We start from the raw sequence: 18,533 nt of genomic DNA, 5'->3' as shown, positions 1-18,533 counted from the left end.
CCCCTCAAACCCAAACCATTCTGTGATTCTATGATTCTATCATTCTATGAATACTGTCTTTCTACAAGTAATTAATTTCCTGTTAAAATGCAACATTATGCAGCTGCACTTCAAAACAAACACTTTTTCAGTTTCTGTCTAGGTGGGGGAGTGTTTTGAAATATCTACAAGTGTTTTTCAAACAAAATACTTTAGCATCTTTTTTTTTTTTTTTTTTTAAGCAATACATACTTTAGATTCAAAAACTTAATTTGTTTCACTAGGAACATTTCAACAAACACTAAACAAAAGATATAAAGTGTTTCAGTGTTTTTAAATAACATTTAAAAATGTTTAACATCCTTCAGAAAAACTCTGAAAATAGCTGTGAATATTGATACAAGGAAAAGAGCTGCTAAGAGTGAATAAATCTGTATACTATTTCTGTAGAAAAGAAGATAGCTGCAGTTCCAGAACAAATGAGATAAGCTGGAGCCTGACCAATACATATTAGCCAACAACCTTATGGCAAAACATGCCATACAGTGTCTTTACAGTGGAACTGTAGCCATCCAGTTTTTCCTTGTATGAAAAAAATAAGGTCAAATATGCAAGTCTTATCTTTGGATGGAAAAGATATGGGAACAGTGATATTTAGCATCTTTCAATAACATCTTCTTCTGGCTGAAAATTACCTTTCTGAATGAAAGGTTTTTACCCTTTCTTCTGTTTCTCAGTTTTCACAAATTGATGTCTTTTTATCAATAGCAAAACATCACTAATCTGAGTGATGCTAATGTACAATTCAAATTCAAGATGAAAAGAAAAATAAAAAACAAAACAAAACAAAAAAGCAGTCCACTTGAATGCAAAAATGAATCTGAAAAAAACTTCCTAAAATATGTTGATTTTCTTTTTTTGACCAAAAATACAAAAAATGTTGGGCTATTTAAGAATGATCTTAAGGTTTCTTTAAAGTTTGTTTGAGTTTTAATTCCTTTAAGCTCGAAGTATGCCTCATTTTTATATAAATTTTGCTATGGGGAGTAAGTACATTCCCCCCAGAATGATTACCTTATGGCCCGTTATTTTCACTTGATACATGAAGCAGTTGTTACTTGCTGAACCAATGGTAGGCGGGGGTTTCCAGTGAATTTTAATACTTCTGTTTTCAAGGGAAACTGAGACGTTGATCGGCGGGTTGAGTTTCTCTGAAAATAAGCACAGAAAGTTCTTCTGTACCTCATGTTGTTTCTCATATTTATGCTGATGCAAAACAACAACACACTACATCAGTCTTTACAACAGACAACTGCCTATTTGAACTGGAGTTTCCCACAGGCAGAGCAAGCACTCAGTGAACAAGATGATTTCTTTAAAAGTGCTGCTCACTAAGTGCTATCCATTTGTGCCTCAAAATAAAGGGAAGCAGTCTTTTTTTCATATAACTTTCCAGGGAAGGTAACAAGGGTGAGCAGGAGGAGCAGGCCCTTTGTGTTCACTCCCTGAATTCTGGAGGGTGTCGAGAAGACCCCGGAGTAGGCTTTAGGCGGTTTAGGATTATTTCCACTGTGTCTTGTGGGATATCCCACGTCTGTCTATGAGTCCAGTGGTTTAACTTTGAAAAAATGGAGTTTCAGTTCTCACTGACGTGTAGCGGCTTCTGGCAAGTATTATTCACTTTATGAGTTTTGCTACACATGCTTAAAACATCTATTTCTTTTTCAAATGAGCACATGAGCACTTGCTATGGAGGAAATTCTTTCCTTTGGAGCAAGACAGGCTTAGGAGATGTAAACAATAAAAGAATAATTCCCCACCCCACCACTTCCCATCATGAACTGCAAGGCATGCAGCGGCCATGTGTTTTGTGCAGGGACGGTGGGCAGGGTTGGTAGCAAGGGATGTTTCGTTTCCATGGATTTTAGCATTTGGTTTAGATAACCAGTTTCCAGCATGGCAAGTGCTGGGGCACTGATCTCAGTCAGGTACAGGTGTGTGCTGGAGTGCTCAGGCAGTGTGAGCCCTCTGCAGTTGCTGTTGTGCTGCCACAAAGGGAGGAACCACAGCTCCAGTCCTGCAAAAAAGCTCTCCCAGCAAAGGCATGTATTCACCACAGGGCCACGGGGACAGAACTGGTAAGGCCTGACACTGGCATGGCTGCAGCATGGCACTAAGAAGACAGAGATAGAGACAGAGAAAGAGAGAGAGAGTGGCAACGCTGCTCCTCCATGAAGCAGCTGTATGCGTTTTCCTGCAGTTGCAGCTGCATGAACCTGTCTCATTCTACAAGAGTGTGTGTCGTGTTAAGGTTTCCTGTTTGGCTTTTCTTTTTTGTTGCCCATCTCGAGAAGTCTCCTCGCTGAGTAACGAGCCCTAGGCAGGCTCCACAAAGTTAGCAAAAGCTTCTTTCACAACCTCAGGCTTGTAAAGTTGTTCTCTTCTGCCTGCCCCTGAAACTGACCCTATTGGCACAGACCAGCCTTGAGGGTCGAGGTGTACCCCAGCCATGAAAGGTGAGGAAGGTGAACAGCAGCTATTTTGTGTTCGGCCTCTTCAGTGGTAAAAACCTGTTTTCACCTCTGAGATATTATTTCCAGAGCATCTCACCCTGCTGTGAGTGTACTGAGAGTAGGAATGCAGCACTGAAGAGGGCAATTTCTTCAGCCACCTGGGCAGCTAGGGCTGAGTTATCTTGGGCTGCATGCAGCACAGGGCAAGCACAAGTCCTGCTTAGTCAGGAAACGTGTCATGGTACGTGAAAAGAACTGGGCTTGCAGGGGCTGGCACCCCACAGCACCTCCAGGAGAGTGCCAGGACAAGGTTGGCTGAAGCCCAGCTGGGTGTGCTCCTGTTGAAGAAGGGGAACCAAGCACAAAAGAGCCTTTCTGATGAGTATGGTACAAAGGTTGCAACTGCCTTCTCAGGGGGAGAAGGCAGCACTGACTTGCAACACTAGAGCCTTGCAAGGGAAATGCCATGACTTGCAACGTGTGGAAAAGCATCACCTGCAAGCACCCTTGGGCTTGCTGCACGCTACCAAAATTAGGCAATGGATTTTAGGAGCAAGGCAGGTTTCTGCTCTACACTGGGACAGGAGGGGAAGCTGTTGGCCGAACCAGCTGTGGCTGGCATGCAGCCATGCTGATGAGTCAATGGAAATGACAAGATGGGCTGGGAGGAAGTGCTGGTGGCCTGGCCTCAGCAAAGGCGAGGCAGTGATATAGCTCTGAACAGGAGGGAGGAGATTGTAATGCAGTGCAGAGAGAGAAGCAGGGAAGCATCAGATGCTGTGACCAAATGTACTTCTCTGCTGGGGAGACTAGGGGGTGGGATGGGACCCAGGCAGCCATTTTGGAGGTGAGCTCCTCCCAGTTCAGCTATGAAACACCTAACACAATGTCCTGCAGATGGGGGGGATAGGGAACAACACAACTATTTCCTTGAAAATGTGTCATTTTGCTAAAACAGAACATACTGCTTTTAGTTGCTTCTGACTGCAGTATAATTCTTTTGGTAAAGCCAATAATTATAATGTATGAGAACAAAAGAGAATACTGTATAAGAGTAAAAGAGATCTAGCTCAGGATAGATTTGATAGTTTTTAATGAGTTTTTGCTTTCATTTGAGTTATGCCCAATTCCCATGTCACAGGTCTGAAATATGATCAATACTTTCATGATTTAAAGTATTTGAGTCTGCAATCTGTGCTAAAATTCAGGAGAATTTCTCACTAATGGGATTAATTCAAACATCACAATGAAGTAAGGAAAAATAAACTAATCTGATCATTCAGGACTGTCAGTAGTTAAAAACCACTGGCAAAATAATTTTAACTGAAAAATGCCTTCATAGATAAATAGATATGTTACTGATACTTGAGAACACTCATATTCTCAGATCAGTTATTAGTGAGACTTTTGTGGGTTTATATTCCTTTTTCTTTATCTCTTTCCTCAGGACTATAAAAGAAAAAAAAATGATAGAAAAGAGAAAAACTGGAGAAAAGCAGAGTGTATTTTTTTTTTCAAATTGCATGGAATGAAACCTTTAAAACATTTTCTCACAATATCCTATCATTTTTAAGGGACAATTGTAGATAAACAATGGTATTACTTCAGAGAAAAAGAAATAAAAGCCTTTGAGCCACAATTACTTTTGTTTAATTTTTGTGTAAAATTCTCAGAGATATAAATGCATAGCAAGTTAGAAATAATATTTGACTTTTTCACACTTCCCTCTTTCATTTCTTTGCTTCAAGACCAATAAAATAATTAATAAATGAACTTTTCATAACTGGCAGTAATAGATAATACTTACCTATTTTCTGAGGTAGAAAAGCTTTGTAATAAGAAAGTCCCCTTGAATTATTTTTCAGATCTGTTACAGATATATTTAATTTGATTTTTCTTGATGGCTGGAAATATATGTCTTTCATGTGGCATCCAATATTTTTCTTCCTTGCATTTTTTATATATTGCTGGCATTCAAAATATTTTTCTGTCTGTCTGTGGGAAGAAAATATGAGTGTTGTAGATGAAGTTATAACAGGCCTTAGACAAGGTATAATAGACTTGGGTTAAACAAATAAACAAACAAACAAAAAAAGTTTGATACTTATTTTGCACAAGGTCTTTACCTGTATGAAAAAAAAATCTGGATATGTGCAGGAGCTTCCGCTTTAATGTGCCAGGTGCAATTGAAGAAAGAAATATTATATATGATGCATGAAAGATTCTGAATATATACTGCAACAAAGAAATCAAAAAAAAAAAGTGAAAATATGAAGTTTATTTTATATGGATTTTCTAATAACAACATGATGGATGACTTTACAAACCCATCAGGCGTCCTTAGTTCTGGAGGATAACTGGTGGATGAGAACAAATGGGTCTTTCAGCTTTTGAGGCCATGATAACTGAGAAGCATTTCTGCTACCACCAAAAGCCTTACTAACACAGTAAAAGATAAAAAAATAAAAATAAAAAATAAATTAAAAAATAAAGAAATGTCTGGAATACTAGCTGAAGATCTCTACTCTTTTAAGTTTTCCTGAAGCCAGGTAATACAGAAAGCAATCTCAACAGACATAGGAGCTGTCAGGGAAGATGGAGAGAGTGCTTGGGTTGTTCTGACATCTCACGCAGCGGGGCTAGTTTTCTGAATCTGAACATGTCTAAAATGATTCCATAATATTTCAAGATGCTATGAGTCATTTTGTTATATCCATACCAAAAAAATGGCATAAATGGGCTTTTAGAAGCAATAGATCTCCAAGACAGAATATTGTCATGAGTGCTTGTATGTCTTAACAACATGCAGGAAATAACAGACCTGGAGGAGCCTTGTAAGTACATTCTGTCCAGCCACTCTCCTTAATTAGCTCTTCAGTTTCTTTTGCAAAAAGCTGTGTTTTAACTTTAGCGTTAAAACCAGAATGTAACTCAAGACGTATTATCTTTTTCTTTTCTTGTAATCTTTCCTAAGAGGAGGAAGATAGACAGTACTAAGTACTGAAAGGAAAATGATGCAAATTCACTTACCAAATATGTGGTTTCACTTTAAACTATGTGTAACTGTTGAACAACTTACTTTCCTTTCATAAGAGGTATTGAAGAATGTGTAACTCAAAATATACTTCACACTGTACTTCTTTGTCTCTTCTTCTGTCAGGTTGTTGTTCCAGGACAGAATAACTCTGGAATCATACTTGGTAATCTGCAGATCATTATGTAGCCCAAGATCATCTGCAATTATAGTGACATTACTTTGTCATTTATAATGACACATAGGGGCATGGAAGACCTGCCCCCAACTGCATAGACAAAGGATTTTGCTCCCAGTAAGGCTTGCACATTCATCAGATCCCCGAGAGCTCTGTTCTCACATGGAATAGGTTGTCACATTCAGTAATATGACTTTAACAGTGAGATTTATGTTTACTGATCTATAGCTCCCAAAATGTCTGGTGATTCACTTTTAGCTATCCTGGACAATTTTCCTATGGGTTTGGTCTCTATGTCTATCCACTGGTTGTAGAAAGAGCCTTGAAAAGAAGTTCTGATCAGACATCTGGGATGGGTAACATAGGATGAACTGTTACTTAATATTTTACTTACCCGCTACGTCTGGTTGTCCACTTGCCAGGCTAGTGGAAAACAGTGTTTTATGCTGTAATAAAGTTAGTATCAGCATGACAGGAACAAATGTAATATGTGCCATAGCAACTGCTCTGGGCCACAGGTCTGCAGAAATTGAGACTCTTTAGTTGCAAGTTTGGCTGGAAAAGCTCTTAGAACATGATGTTTTCATCTTGCATCTGTGAAATAATATGAAACAGTAACTTAACCACTTAAATGATGTCCAAAATGTAGGAAGTAAGTATGAAATAACTCATTGTCGATGGGTCTTGTTGGTCGGTGTCTTTTATTACCAGGATGTTTGTATTTAAACCTAGTCTTTAACTGTGTGCCAGGGCCAAGGATGATACGTGTGCCATATTGAGTTGGTTTTGAATTGGGGTGCTCTTTAGTTTGCATGGTGAGATCACAGAAATGACACTACTGACAGTACCTGGTAGCAGACAGCTTGGGTGGGAACCATCCGAGATAACTTTAAATAGATACAGAAACATCAGCTGTATCTGTGGGAGTCCTCTAGCCTCTAGTGACAGTAGAGCAACTGTTACTTCTAGGTTGTGATTCACATTACCTGTTTTAGATATCTACTTTAGGATAAAATGAATGGTAGCTATCTGAGGAGAAGAGAAATGAATCCTGCCATTTTCAAAAGTGAGTATCAGCAAGAATATGCCACATTTGCAAACTTTGGGGTAGAGTGAGCAAACAGATTACACACTGGTCAAAGTTGTTTTTAGAAAGACATGCACATTGATGCTTCTCTGATGGTTGACTGTTCATTCAAACGCAGTTCTCTTGATGTAAGATGACCTCTCAAACAGTTCTCCACAGAATTAATAAGCCTCTGTGTTCTGGGCTTTTCAAAGCCTCTGTGTTCTGGGCTTTTCACACAACAACTAACTCAATTACCATGGCTTTGAATATTTTCAGTACTAAATCCACATGAAGCGCTATGAAAAATCATGACAGAATGCTTTAAGATAGAGATTCCCCCACCTGGTTCTCTCTGGTATTTGTCTCAGCTATGGCAGCAGCAACAGCTGCAGTATGCATGCCAAATCAGGGCTTTCGACCATGTGCACAGCAAATAAAAAAGTATATTTCTCTGCTTGGTGTGCCTGGGAAATAAGACAGTTCAGGGTAAGCTATGCTTTCCCTCACTGCTCTTTAATGATACCCTTGGAATGGTATTGTTTGTAGCAAGAGTAAATGTCAGGGAAAATGTAAAATGAAAACAAGGTTTCATGGGTTTATAACCCAACATGTAGTGGTTATAAAGATCTCATCCATTCCCATGGTGAAGCCACCAAAAGTAGTCTTAGGAACATGTATGTACTTAAATCAGTACAAATGGAAAAATGAGGGTGGAAAACACTAGACAAGTTAAAAATTAAATATTTGTAGCTGTCAGTAACATGACAGTTATGGAAAACACAAGTGAAGAGGGACTTAAAATAGGAAAGGGAACAAAATAAATCTTAAAATAACAAATGCTTCTGGTGTTAGAAACAAAAATAGAAATCATCTGTGTGGCAATATAACCGACTGCATTCAAATGGAGAGAGAAAACACAGGGGCAGAGAAAAGATTTTTAAAGTCTGAATAAACTTAGGGGAAAAAAAAAAAAAAAAGACGGTTTGAGTCAAAGAAAGACATTTCAGTAGAGAACACTGTTGTTTCCCAAAGGTGGCTTGTTCCTAGGAGTACTTTTTGTACAGCACTGAAGGCAATCTCTACTCAGTGCATAATGAACTCCTGCACCTTGAAGCCACAGGAAGTGTGATGGGAGACAATATCAGCAGGCTGAGAATAGGACTGGGCAAACTGGCAGAAAGGAGGTTTATGAAAAGGTTCCAGAAAGTATTAGGCATGAAGTTAGACTCTGACATCTCTAATTTAGCAACTGTGGATGCTGGATTGCAAGAGGTGGACAACATTGTGGAATATATCCCAGTGGTACCTCCTATTGCCATTGCTGCAGACAAAATAGGAGCTGCACGACTGGGCTGACCCCACAGGACATCTCTTATGTTTATACACAATGCATTAGTCCCCAGAATACAGCAAAGGGAAAACACTGTAAAATAAGAACACCCAAGGTGATCACAAGGAAACAAAAAGCCATCCATATGTAAAAGACTTTTTGATACACTACTTGTCAAAGAATGCATATTTTCATTTATGCCACCATAGATGAGAAGAGTAACAGAACATTTTTTCTCAGACATAAGCAGACAGGACTCTGTGTTTGTAGTGTTGTTTTAGTTACAAATGGCTTTATGTAAGCATATGGTGCCAAAATTTAGTCCATGAGGTGCAAAATAAAATTAATTGCCTGACTTTTTTTTTTTTAAAAAAAGAACTCTCTAGTCCTTTATTTCTCCCCTGAAGAAATAAATTCTAGTCAAATGTACTTACAGACAGATTTTAATGGGATAGAAAATACGTAAATAATATAATCTAAAAAATAATCAAAAAAAAGGCAGACTGTTTTCTAAACAGTAATCTGCCAAAAAAAAAAAAATCACTTTTATTATGAAAGTATTCTTAATAATTAAAGAATATAACTATACTTATATGTCTTTTTTTTTGTTTCTTTGTTTTCGTTTTGTTTTGTTTGTCCCCTTGTTTTCACTGTTGAACTTCAACTATAGCTATTGTGCCTGCTGGTTGCTGTCCAGCAATGCTTTTAATCTGCAACAGTGGGTGGATGGAGTAATGTAAAGGGGTGGTAACAAATGGGAAGCTGCCCACCATATACCAGAACAGCTGCAGAGACCATAGTGATTGCGCAAAACCCACCTGGCAAATCTGGGAAATAGACAGTCAGGGCCAGAAAATGAAAGTAGTGAAACCAATCTGAGCAAAACTTAGAGCAGTTACTTTTAGTGCAGGGAAAACGAACTGCTTAATTTTAAGAATTCAAGAGACTAGAGAATTTCCTGAAATGTAGGTGTGTGCACTGGCCATGCATCCGAAGAAAGGCATTTCTGAAACCTTTGTGGGTCTGATTATTTGACTACTCTTAAATAAAAAAGTAATAATAATAATAACAGTAAAATAAGGAACATCACTTTTTTAGATTTTGTTTGAGAAAATAATAAAATTGTTCAAAAGCGTTCAATTGCTTTTGAAAAAAAAGTATATTGTGCATAATTTACAACATAAATTCAATCATTAAGCAATAAAATCTTGCATTCTTAAGCTCAAATCCAATTTACGAAGCAATTTTAGATAACGGGTATCACTAGGACCATTTGTTTTATTAAGACATACCTAAAATTTACACTTCATTTAAGGCTGAGAATTCATATTTTTCAAAGTCCTTATATGTGATAGCACACAATGTTGATATTGACTAGGGAATAATGACATAAACAACATACATCAAATACATTTTAAATGTCTGGGTAGATAGTTAAAATAGCACTACTATTTACATTTGGTTTTATTTTCGAAACTTACCTTCTTTCTAATGCATGTTAAATGCATGCAGCATCATTTGGGCTGAGATGACAGCAAGGTCAGCACTGGAGAATGTCTTGATTTAAGTCTATAGTGAGAAACTGATTCAAGAGACTTCCTTTTTTCTCAATATGCCACCTCAGAAAAGCCCGTTGCCACTGTTGCTTCCTCCTATGGTACCAAAACACACCTCTTAATACATGGAACCTTAGCCAAATTCTTCAAAATAACTTGAAAAGGCGCACCTCTCTATGACTAACCCCAGTGGTGAGAGATGTTGCTATTTTTTCTCTATTCATATGAAGGAGAAAGATTTCCAAACATTTTACATATTGCAATGGTCTTTGATGTTTTAAGAAAGAGTCAGATTACAGAACAAATTAAATTGTGTAGGGCAAGTGGTGACTACAAGATCAACATTCCCAAAAGATCATAACCTCCTTGCTGCTGTTCTGTTTTTGTGGTGGCTAATATGAATCTTTTACTGCACACTAAATTAAAATTAATTAATGGGTTAAAGCTAAAAATAAACAAATTACCAGACAGATAAAAATCACAGAAATAATGGAAGAAAAATGAAAGAACAAAAGAATCTTAACTTTTGGAAAAGTGCCACTGTTTGTTTTACTCTTTATATCAGAAACTTTGCCCAACTGAGCATCTGAAAGTCTCTTCCTTTAACTTGTTTAGTAAATGGGGTTAATTTCCAGTTATTGCTGCAATACTGAAGTGTTATGAGTGGAGTTCTAGAGAAGCCTTGATGATACATAGGTTTGATATTAACTTATAATTTTATTCATGCAAGCTGATATTTTGTATTCCAGCTTTCCACCTTAAGCTGAATTTGATGGGAGAATTATGGATATACTCACTCATGCCTTTCTGGGAATGTGGTTTGGAACAGATATGCCTCCTCTTCATGTTAAGAAGTTTATTTACTGAGCATCTGAAACATTTCAGGTTTTGGTGCAAAGGTTTGAAATGAGCCTAAGGTGTCAAGAATGAATTATTTACTGCCATAATAAATAAATAATTTTTTTTTTAAAAGGACTTCTTAAAAGTCTCATTTCACAACAGCTGAACAGATCAAAGCATATATCTTCTTTCATTTACTAGCTGCTGTGCTCTCCTCCAGACCATCGAAACTGGCTCTTCTGCTTTGCTTTTCTCCATTTTTAGCTTCCAGACACACGGTGGATAAATGCTGATGGAGGAAGGATCCTGTGCCTCCCCTCACTTTGATAGGTTGTCAGGTGAAATGGTAGAGACCTAAAGATTTTCAACTAAGTTGAAGAGGTTGGTTGAGAAGAGTTGAAAAGGCATAAGTTTTAACGGGTAAGAATAGAAACTTTTTTTGTACTTTGTTATCCATTTTAAAAACACAAAAGTTAACATTAAAACAAACAAACAAAACCAGATGTCATACAAAAGCTCAATACTGTGTTCCAAATTCTTACTATTAAAGCCTCAAAAACTGGTACTTTGCACCTTAAATATGCACTATGTATCTCTTTCTTCTAATTTTTTTGCTATGATTACTGTGACTGTTTCATATCTATATTTTCCTTATACATACATTTAGTAATCTAATCTTGGCTTAAGATTAGTAAATAATGTGTTTAGGTCCACATGTTATTTTACTTTTTAAATTAGTTAATGTAATTTTACAACATTTATACAACTATTGTTGTTTTTGTAATATAAATAAATGTAATACAAATAAATAAATTTGTAAAAATAATATACAATTAAATAATAAAAATAATATACAATTATTGTATAATTGTTGTAATGTAATTATATAATGTAATTATATAATGTAATTAAAGATCAGCTTTTATCTCTTACTGTTCCTTTGTTTTGGTATGTATTAGACCCAAGCTTAAGACAGGTGTATACAGAAAAAAACCTCACCTCTATAGAAATGTACTACATAAAGGAAGGTAAATGATTCTTGACGACTTCAACTAAATTTAGAGGTATGTTGCATTTAAGTGAGAAGAGTGTGACTTAGAATCTCAAATCCAATTATAATAGTAGCAAACCTGGCCACAGGCTCAGTACTTTATTTTTAAAGTATAAAAAACTTATTTTCCTGTTGTGTCTCCTGCATATTAGTAAAACATAAATTTTATCTGATTTAAATGCTGTTTATACACTGGATTGATGTCTGCACATTAGTAATTGCAGCACATTTCTTACATCAGTAAAATGCTACCATTGCTGACTTCAGAGAAAAACATTCATTACCTAGTAGTAGTATGTTTTCTGGAGTTTTCTCATAATTTAAAGTAATTAAAGATGAAAAGGAAAAAAGATATACCTCAGGGATTATTTATTTATTTATTTTTAATAATCATACAGTTTTAACTGTATTCAGAAAAGTAAGAATGATGAGAATTCAACACATTTTCCATTTTAGCAGACTCTTACACTGAACTCAGTAATAGATTATAAAAGTGTTTCATTGGAACCACATATGTATTTGGGCTGATCAAAATGGCATGTCATATAACTAAAAAAATCCATAAAGCCGATTCACTGAACAGTACATCACCCAGCATTTAGCTGCCTGTTAAAAGGAATGACTGCTAACTTTCTGTAAAACCAGTGCTCTATGCAAAGTTCAGTAGTTAGCAATCATTTGTTTTGTGGTCATCTAAGCACTGTGCTGAGATAGTTCCAGTAAAGATGCATGTGGCTGCAGGACATGGGTTTTCCTTTCTCACATTCCCTTAAGTGTTTTATGTTGTATTAGAACAACTAATGCTTGTAATCATGCTAGGGGCATTTGAGATGCTCATTAATTCCAGCTCTGTTTACATCAATAGAGGAAGAAGGGAAAATCTCATATTTTCTTTGCATAGAAGGGAAAATTACATTTCTAAGATTTGTGCCACTGAAAAAGAAATGTTAAACTACAAAGGAGCAGTGAGACAAGCTGAAAGGATATCAGTAAGATAAAGGGGGTGTCCTGAATGCATATGCTCTTGTTAGCAGAAGGGAATGTTGACATCACAGCTTTCTACTGCAGTGACTAAAATACAACCCTTTGGGTTTTTAATGCTGTTTTGCAGCTAATTTTATGTTTCGGTTTCACATAATAGGGATGGCAACAGTCCATAAGGCCTTCTACTCTGTGATCTCAAAATGTAATGTTTCTTTTGTTGTCCAATATTTTTGTAATGCTTTTCAAAATAGATAGATGTACATGTATATATAGTAATACAAGTTTAGCCAGAGAAAGTAATTTCTTGGAGAAGATATCTCTTTGCTTTCCAAAAATTGTCAGCTACAGCTAATAGCCATCCGTTGACCATAAAAGCAAACCTGATACAATGTTTTTGTCTCTCTGTTTTTTCTACATCTATACAGGTTAATATCAATTACAGTCATATCCTACATGTAGAGATTTATCAGAGACCAAAGTACAGGTTTGGGGCGTGCTCTAGGATAAACTGACTTTGCATTGAGGTGGGAATGAGTCCTTTAAAAAAGTGTAACATTATACAGACATGCTTGTTCTCAGCTAATTAGAAAGAAGCAGTGAAAGATTTCAATTAAAAGACAGTGCTGATAGTATTGCCAGTTTCTCCATGGCAGATGCGTTAGACTAAATTAGATCCATTTAACACCTACTATAGAATATGCACTACTTTTAATATGGGAGAGAAAAAGGAGGGAAATACTGGGGGGGGGGAAACAGACCTAATCTTTTCTGAGTGAGGAACCCAGGTATAGAGAGATTATACACGTTTTCCAAATCATGCCAGAAATAGCTGAAATATCCAGGAATTTATACTGTTCTGAGATTTCCCTTTTAAAGCTTTTGGACTGCATGGAAAAATTCAAAATACTGATCAGGAGCTAATGTTTCATTACACATACAACTTAACTTCTTTCTGGGGTAATGGTCAGGTCAGTGATGAATCACAGTAGTTGTGATGAATAACAGCCTGTGAGACCAAGGCTTGAAACAGATGACTTATCTTTCAGTGTGAAAACAACGTATATGTATCCTGAATATTTCTAGGAAGAAAGCTTGCTGTATTATAAAAGATAAGCTATATTTCATAACCGTTATACTTCTTTCAAGGAAACTGGTAAAACATAACACAGAAAAAAAATCGTAGATGCTTAAGAGCTTATTACTTATTTCCTTATGTATTGTCATTTGATTGCTAATTTGTCTAAATATTCCTGATCAGATATTGAAGCACTGACAACAGAAATTGTACTATATATACTTTATCAGCTATAAACTTGAGGAATCAAATAAGAGAGAGACTCATCTCACCTTAAGGTAAACCCATACAGTCAATCAGATAAATCACACTTTAAACCGAATTGACTAGATCTCTACTAATTACAACTGAATTTCAGACGCCCTACAGTTATTGAACATGCAATGCCTGCTCTCCCTGTTTAGATGGAACTTTTAAAAATGAACAGATTTTTAAAAGCAGTGTTTTAATGAAGTACTGTTAATTTTTCTCCATGCTTCCTCTACACAATTCATTTAAGATTGTCCTTCAGAATGGTTCATTCCATTTTCCTTCCCAGTCAGTGTGCAGAAATTGCTTCAGGTGCTCAAAAACAGTCCTTGTCCTTATAACATCTTTAGCCTTCAAGTCTTAAGACTAAGGACTGACTCTGGCAAAGCTTCTATTGGTTTGCAGATGGCTATTAAAATACTGCTTCCTATTTGGATTCCTGAGGATTTTGTAAAGTGCTGACTCATGTATCCTTCACCTGATTCTTTCAACTCACAAACCAGGGTTTGATAAGGAGCCATCTATTGCTACCTTGTGGTGCTCTTTGCCCAGCCAAGGACAACATGTATGTGCAGTTGACATTCACTGAAGACAAGCACACTGGTGTCCTTTACACAGCCAAATTTGGAAGGGAAAAAAAGCTATCCACTTGCTATAACTATCATCTTTGGAAAGACTTTCTCACCCTCATGGCACTCCTCCCCTACCAAACCCTAGCTGCCCAAGATCACAATAGTGAAGAGCAGTATTTACCACTCAGTTTAAAGAAAATTGACTTGTTGCCAAGCAAGCTGATGATATAAAATCCACCAGAGACAATCAGAGGGAAAATGTCTATTTGTCCACCAATCACAAGCAGATTATTTTTTTTTTTGGTGAAATAACTTTTGCTAATCCCAGTTCCAAAACACTCAAATTCCTTGCAAATGAACACTCCAACAGAATCACTGGCATTGATTTCACCTAGCCAGATTTTGAAAAAATTCATTCTGCATTACAGAAAGATTAGCTTATAGATCACCTGCGCAGCACTTTTATATACTGGTCAACATTGATATTGTGCCTGCTCACACTCTTAGCTCCTTATTACTAATCTAGAGCTCACTCTTTTACATTCTTATGGTCTTTCAGTCTCATATCAGTGAGAATACACTGAGCAAGAATCATAGAATCTTAGAATCACTAAGGTTGGTAAAGACCTTCAAGATCATCTGGTCCAACCATCCCCCTACCACCAATGTCACCCACTGAACCATGTCCCTAAGCACCACGTCCAACCTTTCCTTGAACACCGCCAGGGATGGTGACTCCACCACCTCCCTGGGCAGCTTGTTCCAATGCCTGACTGCTCTTTCTAAGAAGAAATGTCTCCTCTTTTACAACCTAAACCTCCCCTGGTGCTATTTGAGGCCATTCTCTCTAGTCCTGTCACTGGTTATCTATGAAAAAAGGCCGACCCCCAGCTCCTCACAACTTCCTTTCAGGTATTTGTAGAGAGCAATAAGGTCTCCCCCGAGCCTCCTCTTCTCCAGACTGAACATCCCCAGTTCCCTCAGCCGCTCCTCACAGGACTTGTGTTCCAGGCCCTTTGCCAGCTTTGTAGCCCTTCTCTGAACACGCTCCAGGGCCTCAACGTCTTTCTTGTAGTGAGTGGCCCAAAACTGAACATGGTACTCGAGGTGCAGCCTCACCAGAGCTGATTACAGGGGGATAATCACGTCCCTTGTCCTGCTGGCTGCACTTTTCCTGATACGAACCAAGATGCTGTTGACCCCCTTGGCCACCTGGGCACAGTGCCAGCAACCACAGTGAAAGTGAGGGAGCTGTATTTGATAGTCATGACAATTCAAAAGCATTTCAGCAACCAAGCATAGGCTTTGAGCAGCCATTCCATGTGCTCTTTGAAACAATTCCATTATCACCCAAAAAACTGAGCTATCTGTGGGCACTGGTTTTTGTCACAGGAAAAAAAAAAAAAAAAAGAATTACTTGTGATGAAACCTGATGATGCTAAACATTCAACAAATCAGATTTATTCTCAATTTTAGAAAGTTCTGTAAGAAGAGCCTTCTGAAATTAACACATTTGCCTTGAAAAATAATTTGAGATCAGGTGGAGTTTTTCTGTGGTTTGGTTTGTTTATTTGTTTGTTTTCATTTTCCCGGTGGAGGACACTTTACTTTCCAGGCTAAACATTGATGTTTTGCTTGAGAGTTACTGGGAAAAAAAAAAAATTGGATGGAAGTTGGGTTAAAATCTGTCAGTTGGCAGAAGGCTGTTCTAGCACAGTTCTGACTTCCTCAACAGAGGGTGAGTCCTTCAAGGAAGGAAGGAAGAAAAAAAGAAAAAGAAAAAGAAAAAAAAAAAAAGAAAAAAAGAAAAGAAAAGAAAAGAAAAAGAAAAGAAAAGAAAAGAAAAGAAAAGAAAAGAAAAGAAAAGAAAAGAAAAGAAAAGAAAAGAAAAGAAAAGAAAAGAAAAGAAAAGAAAAGAAAAGAAAAGAAAAGAAAAGAAAAGAAAAGAAAAGAAAAGAAAAGAAAAGAAAAGAAAGAAAGAAAAAAGAAAGAAAGAAAGAAAGAAAGAAAGAAAGAAAGAAAGAAAGAAAAAGAAAGAAAGAAAGAAAGAAAGAAAGAAAGAAAGAAAGAAAGAAAGAAAGAAAGAAAGAAAGAAAGAAAGAAAGAAAGAAAGAAAAGAAAGAAAGAAAGAAAAAGAAAGAAAGAAAAGAAAGTTAGTTTTAAAAAGGAATAATATTAACGCCTACCTTTGGCAGAGGTTCACACCTGTTGCGGTCCATGTACAATTCACTCCTTCAGTCTTACAAGAAAGGTACACTCAACTCTAATGAAGAAGATCTAATATATGTCTCTCTACTGCATTATTTCCAACTGCGAAGCTTTGGTAATTTCCCATTTAGCATGTGGGAGAGTCCCAGTAAGACATGTTTCTCATTCTGCAGCTTTCCCACTCCATAGCTTCTGTAGATTTGTCAAAGCTGTAACTTCCACTTTGGACCAATCATTTCCAAATACCTTCTTGCACTCAGTCCGGTGTTACTATCCTTTTTGCTATAGATCAGTTTACTCACCTCCTTGTGTGTTACCAGATCAGTTAACTCTTAAATTAGAGTCACTCCCAGGCACTACCTCATTTTTTAACCCTTTCTAGTACACTTCTTCATGCAAACAGTACCAACTCTCTTGACGCAAGAGAACTAATATTTTCCCAGATGAGTCAGGGTTGTCATCGTTCTGTTAAACTGCTCACTGCTTTCAGCTGAGTCATATTCATTTCCCCACTTCCATTTTGCTTTATCTGACAAGTATATGTGGCTAAACATTTTCTTCCTTTTAAGCAGTTGTTCCTTAGTTTAACAAAATTTTATTCCTGAAGAATCACCTCAGGTGCTCCAATGCTGGGAAAAAAAATAAGAGGAAGATAGAGTAAACATTGTGCAAACAAAATAGAGTTAGCTAGTATTTGTAGCAGGTAACCACCCCACTGAAACTACCTGTACCAGTATCAGATGACGAGACATTTGTGGCACTATGCAAAGATCTATCTCCACATCAGGAGTTTGAGATTCACCTGCCATTCCTTAGGTATCTAAGATCCCTAAGTCTGTGGTCATTATCTTGAGTTCCCCTCATAGAGAAAACAGAAAAAAAGTTGTTATGATTTATGTATCTGTAATCAGGTTAATCTCATCCCATCAAGCAGAGCAAATGAATTTTCAGAGCTGCTCCTTTAAAGCCCTCTTGGGTGAGACTCTGGATCAGATGTAGATATAATTTTCAGAGGGTTAACATTAGAGATAAACCTCAACCTATGCATTTGGAATGACTTTTCTATTAAAAACTGGCCTTTTATATCTATTTATATCTATTATTATATTATAGATATTATATTATAGATATTGTAATATATATCATGTATTATATTAATATATTATATATATATTATTATTATATCCATTTATATTTATTAGGAACTCAGATTTGGAAAAATAACCCCATACCAAAGCGTCTTTTGCGTACATCACATGAAGACTGTTCAAATCTCCATCTTCTCCTGAAGTTACTAGGAACCTATCTTTATTGGGTCATTAGTTCTGATAAACTTACTATTTAAGTTAGGGAGCAAGAAATGTTCCTGCATAGTCTGACCTGTAACTATTTTGCTGGCGAGAAAGACTACACAGATTACACACCTGAGAATGTGCCGTTGCAGAAGAGGAATTCTTATCAGAGTATGTGGTGTACAGAGATACTCTAGTTCAATTTTACTTCACTCTTCTGATTGTTTTAGGAAGAAAAAGGTAAAAACAGAGTTCCTGAGAGACTACCGACATTTAGGTGGAAAGGGTACTAATAAATATTTGATACTTAGTGTTTTAAAAAGACTTGAAAGAAGAAAAGGCAAGCAGGATTGGCTTGGATAATATACCATGAACTTTAGCAACAAAACAAAACAATGAATGAATGAGAACAAATCTACTCTAAGGAAAAACCTCACTAGAAAGTAATGATCAGAATATGATAAGCCCAAGCTTACAAAGAAATCCAGAAAGGCAAAGGAAGAACGTCATTAGTTAACTTCCTCAATATATTTTTTCAAAAAACTCAGAGTAGCCCAGACTGGAAACCTGAGCACAATTCTCCGTGAGTCAGGGTACAGTAGT

At 36.8% G+C, this 18,533-nt stretch overlaps 1 protein-coding gene across 2 annotated transcripts in view; it reads right to left on the bottom strand.

Moving 5' to 3' along the window:
* Positions 1 to 17,564, bottom strand: part of LOC310892814 (interleukin-5 receptor subunit alpha-like) — a 44,216-nt gene extending 26,652 nt beyond the window's left edge. Inside the window, exons 1-8 of one of the 2 annotated variants that reach the window (XM_083821037.1) lie at positions 16,617 to 17,564; positions 9,585 to 9,755; positions 6,099 to 6,298; positions 5,572 to 5,726; positions 5,314 to 5,461; positions 4,619 to 4,727; positions 4,300 to 4,487; positions 1,054 to 1,190 (exon numbers count right to left, since the gene is read on the bottom strand). In XM_083821037.1, the coding sequence (XP_083677163.1) occupies positions 1,054 to 1,190; positions 4,300 to 4,487; positions 4,619 to 4,727; positions 5,314 to 5,461; positions 5,572 to 5,726; positions 6,099 to 6,201 (840 nt within the window). In that variant the 5' untranslated portion in view covers positions 6,202 to 6,298; positions 9,585 to 9,755; positions 16,617 to 17,564. The remainder of the gene's footprint in view (positions 1 to 1,053; positions 1,191 to 4,299; positions 4,488 to 4,618; positions 4,728 to 5,313; positions 5,462 to 5,571; positions 5,727 to 6,098; positions 6,299 to 9,584; positions 9,756 to 16,616) is intronic. The other variant, XM_083821038.1, reaches the window with a different exon arrangement.
* Between the last annotated feature and the right edge of the window lie 969 nt (positions 17,565 to 18,533).

The sequence above is a fragment of the Anser anser genome, assembly GCF_964211835.1.
Source record: "Anser anser genome assembly, chromosome: 1".
Lineage (NCBI taxonomy): Eukaryota > Metazoa > Chordata > Aves > Anseriformes > Anatidae > Anser > Anser anser.
This window is presented reverse-complemented; position numbering and strand designations above follow the sequence as displayed.